Genomic DNA, 13,896 nt, shown 5'->3' with positions numbered 1-13,896 from the left:
TTCCTCAGTGCTAACAGTAACTCTGGTTCATAGGTTGAGGCATTCAGGGCAATTAGGGGGACAATGTTTTTTCACATTTAACTTTGTAGATAATGTTGCTGCTACTGTCTCTTATGACTGAAAAGAGCTACTGGACATCAGAACATTTACTCAACTTGAACAAGACAAATAATTTGTCTTGAACGAGTCAGACGAGAGGGATTTAATCCAGACACCCTAACAGGCCCTCATTTGCAGGTTAAAGAGGTACGCAGGTATCGCGGAAGGTTGTCATTGTCTTGAGGATATGGCGGCGAGTGGCTAATCTGCCTTTAGCATCGGTACTATTGGCCAACAAACAATCGTTAGATAATAAAGTGGACGAACTACAAGCACGTATATCCTACCAATGGGATATTAAAGAGTAATATCTTATATTTCACAGTCGTGGCTGAATGACATGAATAACACACAGCTGGCGGGTTATACACTGTAGCAGCAGCCTCTTGTATGACAAGGGGTGATGGTCTATGTATATTTGTAAACGGGTGGCGCACGATATCAAAGTCTCTAGGTTTTGCTAGCCTAAGGTAGAGTATCATAATAAGCTGTAGACACACTATCTACGTACCTAGAGTTGATCTATGTTCTTCATAGCTGTCTACATGCCACAACAAACCGATTCTAGTACTAAGACGGCACTCAATGAGCTGTATACGGCCATAAGCAAACAGGTGGTGGCCATGGACTTTAATGCAGGAAAACTTCAATCGATTTGAACAAATTTCTATCTGCATGTTAATGTGCAACCAGAGGAAAACAAACTGACCACCTTCACTCCACACAAAGCTCTCCCTTGCCCTAAATTTGGCAAATCTGACCATAATTACATCTTCCTGCTTACAAGCAAAAACTGAAGGAAGCACCAGTGACTGGGTCAATAGTGGTCAGACGAAGCAGATACTAAGCTACAGGACTGTTTCTTCACAGACTGGAATATGTTCCGGGATTCTTTCGATGGAATTGAGTACACCACATTAGTCACTGGCTTCTTCAATAAGTGCATCGATGTCATTCCCACAGTGACTTCGTACATACCCCAACCAGAAGCCATTGCTTACAGGCACATCCACAATGAGCTAAAGGGTAGAGCTGCAGCTTTCAAGGAGCCAGACTTTAACCCGGAAGCTTATAACATATCCCGCTATGCTTGACAAACCATCAAACAGGCAAAGTGCCAATACAGGGCTAAGATAGAATGCGCTGACTTGCAAACTATTAGGCTACAAAGGGAAGCACAGCCGCGAGCTGCCCAGTGATACGAGCCTTCCAGATGAGCTAAAATACTTCTATGCTCGCTTCGAGGCAAATAACACTGACACCTGTATGAGAGCATCAACTGTTCCAGACGGCAGTGATCACGCTCTCTGTAGCCGGTGTGAGACACCTTTTTTAAACAGGTCAACATTCACAAGGCATGCGCTGACCAACTGGCAAGTGTCTTCACTAACATGTTCAACCTCTCCCTGTCTGAGTCTAATACTAACATGTTTCAAGCAGACCACCATAGTCCCTGGGCACATGAACACTATGGTAACCTGCCTAAATGGCTACCGATCTGAAGCACTGTAGCAATGAAGTGCTTTGAAAGGCTGGTCATGGCTCACATCAACACCATCCCAGAAACCCTAGACCCACTGCAATTTCCATGCTGCCCAAACAGATCGATAAATGGAATCCCGATTGCACTCCAACTGCCCTTTCACACCTTGTCAAAAGGAACACCTATTTGAGAATGCTGTTCATTGACTACAGCTCAGCGTTCACCACGTTAGGGTTAGGGTTAGGGTTAGAGGGTTAGGGTTAGGGTTAGGGGTTAGGGTTAGAGGGTTAGGGGTTAGGGTTAGGGTTAGAGGGTTAGGGGTTAGGGTTAGGGTTAGGGGGGGTTAGGGTTAGGGTTAGGGGGGGTTAGGGTTAGGGTTAGGGGTTAGGGTTAGGGGTTAAGGGTTAGGGTTAGGGTTCTAGTTTTGAGTCGGTTGATCCACTTCCATCTCTGACACGTGGAAACCGGAGGGGGGAAGGGAGGGGTTGCACTCCACATCATATACGCGCAGGTCGGAGGGTACGGGCGCGGCCGGCCAAAGTTGTAGGCCCCATGGTCGCCCACTTGTAGATTAACCCGTTGGTTGGGTTAAAGAACTGTCTGTCTGTAGGGTTAGGGTTAGGTATGGTTTTAGAATGGTTAAGGTTAGGGTTTAGGGTTAGGGTAAGATATGGTTTTTTTAGAAGGGTTAAGGTTAGGGTTAGGGTTAGGGTTAGGGTTAGGGTTAGGGGTTGGGGTTAGGGGTTAGGGTTAGGGTTAGGGTTAGGGTTAGGTGTTTGTTTGAGCAAACAGAGACACGGAGGAAGACAGGAGAGAGAAGCTATGAGTAGCAGACCAAGACGCGACTGTGGACTTTGTTGTAAACAGAATATAGTGCGGCTAGATCGACATTTGAAGTCTGTACATGCACTTAAGTTCGGTACTATGGAATGGACGAATGCTATGCAATTTAGCCGGTTTTCGACTGAGAGACAGCAGCCCGAATCAGTGCTTGAACCGCGGCCGGAGGACCCTGTGATTTTGCAGCAGCTGGTGGACGAGGGTGAGCAGCAGCTAGTGGACGAGGGTGAGCAGCAGCAGCTGGTGGCCGAGGGGGATCAGACGGCAGGTTCTTCGGCGGCGGTGCAGCCAACCAGTCAGGTCCGTAGTGAACTGTGCTCGGAACCGAGGGAGCAAGGCTGCGTCGTGGCGACTTCTACTGAGAGCGAGAGTGATGAAGACGGCGGTGTGCCATCCCGAATGCAGGTTTGGAGTAATGCAATTTTGACTCAGTATGAACACTATATTGTGGGTACAGCCCCTTCAGTTAAACGAATTGACAATAGTCGCACCAGTATGTCCCGAGTACGGGAATTCCTCCGCATTATGTCGGAGGACAAGGCCAATGAAGGACTGTGTTTTCTGGATAACTACAGACGTGTGTCTGTGTGGTATGCTCAATGTGACGGCCGTGGTTTGGCACCATCCACCTTAAAAATGTACCGAGCTGATGTTAGAGGTTTCCTCAATTATCTTATTCAGTTCCGGCCAAATGGTATGCAAGCTAAGGTCGTTGCAATTCGAAAGATGTTACTGTGCTTGGCGAAGATGGACAGGGACTCGCGGCAGAGCCAGGCAACGCATAGGGCAAAATTCCGCCAACGCTGCAGGGACGAGGTGCTCAGCGCTGCGGAGTTAAAACGCTTTGTTGAGCTAAGCAATCGAGCCATTCCTTCAGTTCTCAGTAGGCTGGAGGAACGTGCCACATGCTCTGACAGGCGTAGGTTTGCAGCTCTCATGTCCAGCCGGTTGGCCATATTTAATGGCACTCGACGATCCCCAGTCACAATGTTTAGTGTGACTGATTTCAGTGAAATAACCCCTGAAGGTGGGGGTTATCAGATGTCTATAGCTTCCCACAAAACTAACTATAGCTTCGGGGAGTGCAGAATTGTTCTATGTCAGGAGGAATACACTTGGCTTCAACGATTCCATAAAATCAGGCCTCATCTGAGTGGATTGACCTCAGACACAGAACTGTTCTTTTTCACATCCTGCGGTCAACCCTACGGTAATCTGTGTGAGTATGTGGGGCAAATCTTTGAAGAGTTTGGCATTGGAAGTAAAGTGACCTTTGGTACAATTCGACGCAGTGTTGCCACGTTGAACTTTAACCAAGGCTCAGTTACAGACCGGGGAACTGTTGCTGACCATATGTGTCACTCTCTGGAAACCCAGGCACGTCACTACAGGTACCATAATCTGCCCAAAAAAACAGGCACCTATGTTTCCGGTAACATTCACTATTTTCCCAAAACTTAAAACGCAATTTTCTATTAAAATGTTCTATACAAAAACGGTTCTAATTAAATGTAAATTATCGTCTATTTGTGCCCTTTCGTTTAAAAAAAACCCCATCCAGATTGGATATGTACTTTTTGATTTATTCACGTTTTGGTGTACCGGCATATAGCCCATATAGCCCAAGATGGCTGTAACCGGACAGTATTTTAATATTTAGGTTCCCAGGTGCACATTTTCAATCACCAGGTGCACGGAGGTATAGGGTCCCCCATGGATAAAGGTCCGTATTAGGGTGGTCCCAAGTGGGCATTCATTTTTTGTAACACCGCTAATGTAATTTTTGGGTTACCGGGTGCACGGGTCTATTTTGGGTTACCAGATGCACGGTTTCAATCACCAGGTGCACGGCTCTATTTCCTCCTCCAGCACTTGTCTAACAGTCCATAAAGCACCCAGGACGGCCCTGAGTGAAAGAGGGCCGTAGTAGGGTGCTCCTATAGCGGGCATTAAAATCAGAATGACCGTTAAATGCATTTAGGACCATATTTGTATTTTTGGGTTACCGCTTCCATAGCAATCAGTATCCATCGTGAAATTTCAAAGTGTCCATAATGCACTCAGGTCGCCCCCGACAGAGAGAGGGCCGTAGTAGGGTGTTTCCATAGCGGGCATTAATATCAGAATGACCCTTAAATGCATTTAGGACCATATTTGAATTTTTGGGTTACCAGATGCACGTTTTCAATCACCAGGTGCACGGTTTCAATCACCAGGTGCACGGCTCTATTTCCTCCTCCAGCACTTGTCTAACAGTCCATAAAGCACCCAGGACGGCCCTGAGTGAAAGAGGGCCGTAGTAGGGTGCTCCTATAGCGGGCATTAAAATCAGAATGACCGTTAAATGCATTTATGACCATATTTGTATTTTTGGGTTACCAGATGCACGTTTTCAATCACCAGGTGCACGGCTCTATTTCCTCCTCCAGCACTTGTCTAACAGTCCATAAAGCACCCAGGACGGCCCTGAGTGAAAGAGGGCCGTAGTAGGGTGCTCCTATAGTGGGCATTAAAATCAGAATGACCGTTAAATGCATTTATGACCATATTTGTATTTTTGGGTTACCGCTTCCATAGCAATCAGTATCCATCGTGATATTTTAAACAGCCAATAAAGCACTCATCGGTATTTTTCATAAAATGATTAAAAATACTTCCCGAGGGGCTAGAGGTCCCAAATTTCGTCTCATACCCTCTCTCTCAATGGGCAACAAGTAGAGCATGTCAAAAACAAATTGCCCTAACAGGCACCTATGTTTCCGGTAACATTCACTATTTTCCCAAAACTTAAAACGCAATTTTCTATTAAAATGTTCTATACAAAAACGGTTCTAATTAAAAGTAAATTATCGTCTATTTGTGCCCTTTCGTTTAAAAAAAAACCCATCCAGATTGGATATGTACTTTTTGATTTATTCACGTTTTGGTGTACCGGCATATAGCCCATATAGCCCAAGATGGCTGTAACCGGACAGTATTTTAATATTTAGGTTCCCAGGTGCACATTTTCAATCACCAGGTGCACGGAGGTATAGGGTCCCCCATGGATAAAGGTCCGTATTAGGGTGGTCCCAAGCGGGCATTCATTTTTTGTAACACCGCTAATGTAATTTTTGGGTTACCAGATGCACGTTTTCAATCACCAGGTGCACGGCTGTGAAAAGTGTGGACTCTGCCATTTTTCCGACCAATTTCTGTAATTTTCAGAAAATGATTAAAAATACTTCCCGAAGAGCTAGAGGTCCCAAATTTCGTCTCATACCCTCTCTCGTGATGGGCAACAATTGCATCATATCAAAAACATTTCGCATTCACAGGCACCTATGTTTCCTGTAACATTCACTTTTTTCCCAAAACTTAAAACACGATTTTCTATTAAAATGTTTTCTACAAAAACGGTTTTAATTCCATGTAAATGCTCGTCTATATGTGCCCTTTCGTTTAAAATAAACCCCATCCAGATTGGATGTGTACTTTTTGATTTATTCACGTTTTGTTTAACAGAATTTTACCCCCAATTGCGGGATACACATAAACCCAGTGAGGTTCCGAGATTATATCGATAAATTGGCCTGAACGTCAATTACACACTTGGGGGTGGGTCGACCAGACAGGTACCGGCGCGAAATCAGAAACCTGGTTTTTGACAACAAGACTTCCATGTCCTAGAGAGACGGGGGTGGTGTCAAACTGATCAGGCCGAATAGAAAATAAGTACTGGGTACTTTTGAGGGATGTGAGCCCCTCGTAACCATGGTAATTTGGACATTTTCCGCCGGCGTCCGATTTAGTGGTTGGAACAGACCCTTCGGCGTCCGATTTATCCTAACTTTTGAGCCACGTTTCCCAGCTTGGTGATGGGAGGATATTGAGCTCTGCCCCGGCAGTTGCTCTATCCCAGCTATTACCTTGTGGGTTTGGTTCATCAATGACCATGGTTCTGGTCCAATGAAGGTGCCCGTCCCTTCGGCGACCGATTGGTGGTTGTTTAGTCCCGGTGAGGGCTAGCTCTCCAGTCCAGTCCCATACTTGTTTCACGGTGCGTCTCCATGGTTGTCCTCTGTTGTCCAGGGAGTTTAATTTCCTCTGACTGATTTGCATTCGTTTTCCACCTGGGAGGGACTCTATCGGCCGGCCTTTGGCTGGTGTTCTGATGGATGTTCCCTCCCGACCCAAGTGGATTTGCCTCTATCGGGGGAGCCCCTTTCGGAATTTTGGTCCCCTAATTTCGATACACTCCAGCCGCGCAACGTTCGTGCGATTTCGAGCCGAACTGTCTGACCAAGTGGCCCTCCATTGGTGTTCCGGTGCGGGGAGTGGCACACTCAGGCTGCGAAGCATGTGGTGATGGTCATCCCGTAACGCATCGGCACCAAAAACACGTATTCTCAAACCCTGTCTTCAAATGTGGACCTACCCGGTTGACCCAAGCGGTCTGTCTGAGGCCGGGCAGCGTCCGGGAAACCAAAGTATTTGGGTTCCGGGGAGTATGGTTGCAAAGCTGAAATTTAAAGGAATTGACGGAAGGGCACCACCAGGAGTGGGGCCTGCGGCTTAATTTGACTCAACACCGAAAACCTCACCCAGGCCGGACGGGATTGACAGGTTGAAAGCGGATCACACACTGAGCGGATCAGCGTGTGTCTACCCTTCACCGAGAGGAATTCCCAGTAAGCGCGGGTCATAAGCTCCGGTCCCTGCCCTTTGTACACACCGCCCGTCACTACTACCGATTGGAGAGGTCCTCGGATCGGCCCCGCTGAGGTCGGTCACGGCCCTGGCGGAGCGCCGAGAAGACGATCAATCTTGACTATCTAGAGGAAGTAAAAGTCGTAACAAGGTTTCCGTAGGTGAACCTGCGGAAGGATCATTAACGGGTTGCCAGCCGCCGGCATGGGGCTGAGCGCCGAAAATCCAGCTATGCTGCGGGTTGGGTAGGGTAGGGGGCTCACGCCTCCCGCCTCTCTCTTCTCCCGGCGCGGGTGTCATCGGTCCTAGCCCGCTTCCCCGCATTCCCCCCTTTGCCTGGGATGTGCCCGACTGGCTCCATCCCCTTTCCCCATTAGCCACGGTTGCATGACTCACCTATGGGCGGGTGGAGAGGCCGCTACCGAAGGGGACTGGGGGTGTCCGGTGAACCGGGACTTCCCAAAATGGTCTAACACTGATGTAAGCGGCTTGAGTATCGCCCCGTATCCTCGCGCGGCACTGGGAACCCAGTCAACTTCTCTGCGCCCCGGCGTAGGTGGGGGTTCAATGTCTGCGCGGCTTCCCTGGCGCTTCGGCGACGAGGACGCAAGCGCAGCTCCCGGAAGCCTCCCTATTCTTAAACCTTTGTCTTTGAACTTATGGCCTGGCGCTCTGGCGAAGTGCGGGTGGAGGAAAGGAGGGTAACCTCCCCATCTCTGCCCGGCCTCTGGCCTCTGCGTGCGTAATGAGAAAAACAAGAGTACAACTCTTAGCGGTGGATCACTCGGCTCGTGCGTCGATGAAGAACGCAGCTAGCTGCGAGAACTAATGTGAATTGCAGGACACATTGATCATTGACACTTCGAACGCACTTTGCGGCCCCATGTTCCTCCTGGGGCTACGCCTGTCTGAGGGTCGCTTTGTCATCAATCGGAACCTCTGGGTTTCCGCAGCTGGGGCAGTCATGTGGTGTATAGAAGACCGCTTTGCCCAGTGTCGATCGGGGGCCTGAGTCCTTCTGATCGAGGCTCAGCCCGTGGACGGTGTGAGGCCGGTAACGGAAGGGAGTCGGGTTCAGATCCCCGAATTTGGAGTGGCGGAGATGGGCGCCGCGAGGCGTCCAGTGCGGTAATGTGACCGATCCCGGAGAAGCTGGCGGGAGCCCCGGGGAGAGTTCAGGGGCGCCCTGGAATGGGTTCGCCCCGAGAGAGGGGCCCAAGCCCTGGAAAGCGTCGCGTTCCCAGCGGCGTCCGGTGAGCTCTCGCTGGCCATTCAAAATCCGGGGGAGAGGGTGTAAGCAGGCACTCGATCCAATCTTTTTTTGGGACGGAAGGCGTCTTCCTCCACCTCCCCTCTTCAGTACAAATGGGTCACCAGGTGCACATAGAAGCACCAGGAGTCAGAGTCCAGATGCCCAGAGAGAGAGTGGGCAATCGGACTAAGGAAGGTGGGTACAGGTAGAAAAGTACCACCGGCACCCGGTAACCCAAAACGGACGTCGTGCACCCGGTAACCCAAAGACCCAAGAGAGAGTGGGCAAGTCAGAGTCCGATAGCCCAAAAAGAGAGTGGGCAATCGGACTAAGGAAGGTGGGTACAGGTAGAAAAGTACCACCGGCACCCGGTAACCCAAAACGGACGTTGTGCACCCGGTAACCCAAAGACCCAAGAGAGAGTGGGCAAGTCAGAGTCCGATAGCCCAAAAAGAGAGTGGGCAATCGGACTAAGGAAGGTGGGTACAGGTAGAAAAGTACCACCGGCACCCGGTAACCCAAAACGGACGTTGTGCACCCGGTAACCCAAAGACCCAAGAGAGAGTGGGCAAGTCAGAGTCCGATAGCCCAAAAAGAGAGTGGGCAATCGGACTAAGGAAGGTGGGTACAGGTAGAAAAGTACCACCGGCACCCGGTAACCCAAAACGGACGTTGTGCACCCGGTAACCCAAAGACCCAAGAGAGAGTGGGCAAGTCAGAGTCCGATAGCCCAAAAAGAGAGTGGGCAATCGGACTAAGGAAGGTGGGTACAGGTAGAAAAGTACCACCGGCACCCGGTAACCCAAAACGGACGTTGTGCACCCGGTAACCCAAAGACCCAAGAGAGAGTGGGCAAGTCAGAGTCCGATAGCCCAAAAAGAGAGTGGGCAATCGGACTAAGGAAGGTGGGTACAGGTAGAAAAGTACCACCGGCACCCGGTAACCCAAAACGGACGTTGTGCACCCGGTAACCCAAAGACCCAAGAGAGAGTGGGCAAGTCAGAGTCCGATAGCCCAAAAAGAGAGTGGGCAATCGGACTAAGGAAGGTGGGTACAGGTAGTACCACCGGTAACCCAGAGTGGACTTAGGTTCTGGGTGGAAAGCGGCCGGGTGACCAGGTGCACATGGGCCTTTTTGGGTGACCAGGTGCACGAGGGCCTTTTTGGGTGACCAGGTGCACGAGGTCCATTTTGGGTGACCAGGTGCACGAGGTCCATTTTGGGTGACCAGGTGCACGAGGTCCATTTTGGGTGACCAGGTGCACGCGGTTCTTAACAGCGCGGCTATCTGCTTTATTGCCGGGGAAGGGTGCTTAAGTGTGGGTGCCCTGGTTCACCTGGTGTGCAAGGTTGTGGAGGTGGGGGGGGGTCCCCTGCTGGAATCATCCCCGGAAATAGAGGGTTGTTCCCCGGGTGGTGAGTGAGGGCCTAACTGCCTGTATGTGTACTCTCATGCCCAGAGAGAGAGGCCTGTTCCTGGATAGGGAGTTAGGCCTTTAGGTCTGAAGGTCAATAGTTCCACTGTCCTTAAGGGGGGCAGAGCAGTCAGCCTCTGTGGAGGTGAGCTGCTCTGTCCCCCTTTTTTTTTGGCCTAATTCCCCAATCACCATACCCAGAGTTGGACAGGCCCTTTAGGGATTTATGTGTACTCTCATGCCCAGAGAGAGAGGCCTGTTCCTGGATAGGGAGTTAGGCCTTTAGGTCTGAAGGTCAATAGTTCCACTGTCCTTAAGGGGGGCAGAGCAGTCAGCCTCTGTGGAGGTGAGCTGCTCTGTCCCCCTTTTTTTTTGGCCTAATTCCCCAATCACCATACCCAGAGTTGGACATAGTGCAATTTCTGTGATTTATTTACCATCCATTTTGGGTTACCAGATGCACGTTTTCAATCACCAGGTGCACAACAATGTGTATCCATCAGAATAGTTTAAACAGTCCATAAAGCACTCAGGACGGGCGCCCATGGATAGAGGGCCATGGATAGATGCCCACTATCATAGTCCCATAGTGGGTATTAATATCAGAATGACCGACAAGTGCATTTAGGACAGTCTTTTTATTTTTAGGTTACCAGGTGCCTACCTTCAAACACCTTACGAGGTGACTACTTTAAATTAGGAGATTATTTTTAGGTTACCAGTTGACCGGCTATTTATTTTTTCCTGCCAAAATCGGTATTTTTCATAAAATGATTAAAAATACTTCCCGAGGGGCTAGAGGTCCCAAATTTCGTCTCATACCCTCTCTCTCAATGGGCAACAAGTAGAGCATGTCAAAAACAAATTGCCCTAACAGGCACCTATGTTTCCGGTAACATCCACTATTTTCCAAAAACTTAAAACACGATTTTCTATTAAAATGTTCTATACAAAAACGGTTTTAATTAAATGTAAATTATCGTCTATTTGTGCCCTTTCGTTTAAAAAAAAACCCATCCAGATTGGATATGTACTTTTTGATTTATTCACGTTTTGGTGTTTCAGCATATAGCCCAAGATGGCTGCCAACAAAGGTCAAATAAGGCCTTGAGGCCACATAGAGGCATATAAACTGGTTAGGGGTGTTTGGCCTTTAGGCTTGTATGTCCCTTCATCCCATGAGAGAGAGTTTAGCCTTTTAAGCCTCTCTGTGTCCTCTCATTCCCAGAAAAAGTCCCTTTACAGGTTAGGTCAAATAAGGCCTTGAGGCCTGTTTGTGACCTCTGATGCCCAGATAGAGGCATATAAACTGGTTAGGGGTGTTTGGCCTTTAGGCTTGTATGTCCCTTCATCCCATGAGAGAGAGTTTAGCCTTTTAAGCCTCTCTGTGTCCTCTCATTCCCAGAAAAAGTCATTTTACCGGTTAGGTCAAATAAGGCCTTGAGGCCTGTTTGTGACCTCTGATGCCCAGATAGAGGCATATAAACTGGTTAGGGGTGTTTGGCCTTTAGGCTTGTATGTCCCTTCATCCCATGAGAGAGAGTTTAGCCTTTTAAGCCTCTCTGTGTCCTCTCATTCCCAGAAAAAGTCCCTTTACAGGTTAGGTCAAATAAGGCCTTGAGGCCTGTTTGTGACCTCTGATGCCCAGATAGAGGCATATAAACTGGTTAGGGGTGTTTGGCCTTTAGGCTTGTATGTCCCTTCATCCCATGAGAGAGAGTTTAGCCTTTTAAGCCTCTCTGTGTCCTCTCATTCTCTGAAAAAGGCATGTCAACCGGTTAGGTCAAATAAGGCCTTGAGGCCTGTTTGTGACCTCTGATGCCCAGATAGAGGCATATAACCTGGTTAGGGGTGTTTGGCCTTTAGGCCTGTATGTCCCTTCATCCCATGAGAGAGAGTTTAACCTTTTAAGCCTCTCTGTGTCCTCTCATTCTCTGAAAAAGGCATGTCAACCGGTTAGGTCAAATAAGGCCTTGAGGCCAGGGCAGTGGGTTTTGTCCCAGGCCAGGCCAGTGGCTTTCTGGCCTATGGGCCTATGGGCCTATGGACCTATGGTCCTTTTTTTGGTTATCAGGCCCCTGTGGGGAAAAAAAATGATTACCCAGGCCTGGCATGAACACTTGACCCGGTGATTGTGAGTCAAGCTCCCTAACCATTAAGCCATACAGCCTTTCGTGAGTAAAGAGACAGCGATGTGAGCTTTATAGTCAAATTCTCCTTCCCCGTCCATTTTGTCCCATATTGGGCCTCTGCTGGGGCCCACACCTGGTGCCCACACCTTGGGCTGTGGGTTAGCAGGCCCTGTGGGGAAAAAAAGACGCTGATCCTTGCGGGTCTCGAACCCTTGCCTGACAATTCTCAGGCAAGTCCGCTACCCACAGGGCCAAACGTCCTTTCACGACTAAAGAGACAACGAGGTGAGCTTTATGGTCAAATTCTCCTTCCCCGTCCAATTAGTCCCATATTGGGCCACAGGTGGGGCGCATTAAGCCCTGGTTAGGGTTAGGTGTTTGTTTGAGCAAACAGAGAGACACGGAGGAAGGCAGGAGAGAGAAGCTATGAGTAGCAGACCAAGACGCGACTGTGGACTTTGTTGTAAACAGAATATAGTGCGGCTAGATCGACATTTGAAGTCTGTACATGCACTTAAGTTCGGTACTATGGAATGGACGAATGCTATGCAATTTAGCCGGTTTTCGACTGAGAGACAGCAGCCCGAATCAGTGCTTGAACCGCGGCCGGAGGACCCTGTGATTTTGCAGCAGCTGGTGGACGAGGGTGAGCAGCAGCTAGTGGACGAGGGTGAGCAGCAGCAGCTGGTGGCCGAGGGGGATCAGACGGCAGGTTCTTCGGCGGCGGTGCAGCCAACCAGTCAGGTCCGTAGTGAACTGTGCTCGGAACCGAGGGAGCAAGGCTGCGTCGTGGCGACTTCTACTGAGAGCGAGAGTGATGAAGACGGCGGTGTGCCATCCCGAATGCAGGTTTGGAGTAATGCAATTTTGACTCAGTATGAACACTATATTGTGGGTACAGCCCCTTCAGTTAAACGAATTGACAATAGTCGCACCAGTATGTCCCGAGTACGGGAATTCCTCCGCATTATGTCGGAGGACAAGGCCAATGAAGGACTGTGTTTTCTGGATAACTACAGACGTGTGTCTGTGTGGTATGCTCAATGTGACGGCCGTGGTTTGGCACCATCCACCTTAAAAATGTACCGAGCTGATGTTAGAGGTTTCCTCAATTATCTTATTCAGTTCCGGCCAAATGGTATGCAAGCTAAGGTCGTTGCAATTCGAAAGATGTTACTGTGCTTGGCGAAGATGGACAGGGACTCGCGGCAGAGCCAGGCAACGCATAGGGCAAAATTCCGCCAACGCTGCAGGGACGAGGTGCTCAGCGCTGCGGAGTTAAAACGCTTTGTTGAGCTAAGCAATCGAGCCATTCCTTCAGTTCTCAGTAGGCTGGAGGAACGTGCCACATGCTCTGACAGGCGTAGGTTTGCAGCTCTCATGTCCAGCCGGTTGGCCATATTTAATGGCACTCGACGATCCCCAGTCACAATGTTTAGTGTGACTGATTTCAGTGAAATAACCCCTGAAGGTGGGGGTTATCAGATGTCTATAGCTTCCCACAAAACTAACTATAGCTTCGGGGAGTGCAGAATTGTTCTATGTCAGGAGGAATACACTTGGCTTCAACGATTCCATAAAATCAGGCCTCATCTGAGTGGATTGACCTCAGACACAGAACTGTTCTTTTTCACATCCTGCGGTCAACCCTACGGTAATCTGTGTGAGTATGTGGGGCAAATCTTTGAAGAGTTTGGCATTGGAAGTAAAGTGACCTTTGGTACAATTCGACGCAGTGTTGCCACGTTGAACTTTAACCAAGGCTCAGTTACAGACCGGGGAACTGTTGCTGACCATATGTGTCACTCTCTGGAAACCCAGGCACGTCACTACAGGTACCATAATCTGCCCAAAAATGCCAGCCGGGCCCGGGCACTGATTGAGGGTCAAATCAATCAATGATTAACTGATTAAATAAAGCATATTTGTTTGAAATTCACCCTTGTATTTGTGTCATTATGCATTAAAATGATTAAAAATGTGTTT

At 49.0% G+C, this 13,896-nt stretch overlaps 1 protein-coding gene and 1 non-coding gene across 2 annotated transcripts; both read left to right on the top strand.

Annotated features, from left to right (window-relative positions):
- Positions 1-2,395: 2,395 nt before the first annotated feature.
- On the top strand, positions 2,396-13,896 carry LOC116366152 (uncharacterized). The gene is made up of 2 exons (XM_031818410.1): positions 2,396-3,813; positions 13,746-13,896. Exons 1-2 carry the CDS (start codon positions 2,405-2,407, stop codon positions 13,810-13,812), a joined length of 1,476 nt encoding a protein of 491 aa, XP_031674270.1. The 5' UTR covers positions 2,396-2,404; the 3' UTR covers positions 13,813-13,896.
- LOC116366154 (5.8S ribosomal RNA) lies at positions 7,876-8,029 on the top strand. The gene has a single exon (XR_004208243.1). It is a non-coding gene; the product is annotated as a 5.8S ribosomal RNA (ribosomal RNA).

This window comes from Oncorhynchus kisutch, unplaced genomic scaffold (assembly GCF_002021735.2).
Source record: "Oncorhynchus kisutch isolate 150728-3 unplaced genomic scaffold, Okis_V2 scaffold1369, whole genome shotgun sequence".
Lineage (NCBI taxonomy): Eukaryota > Metazoa > Chordata > Actinopteri > Salmoniformes > Salmonidae > Oncorhynchus > Oncorhynchus kisutch.
This window is presented reverse-complemented; position numbering and strand designations above follow the sequence as displayed.

Excerpts from the sequence above, each read along its gene's own strand:
- LOC116366152 (XM_031818410.1), top strand. The coding sequence starts at position 2,405 with ATGAGTAGCAGACCAAGACGCGACTGTGGACTTTGTTGTAAACAGAAT. Across the intron at positions 3,814-13,745 it reads ACCCAGGCACGTCACTACAG|GTACCATAATCTGCCCAAAA; the intron begins GTACCATAATCT and ends ACGTCACTACAG.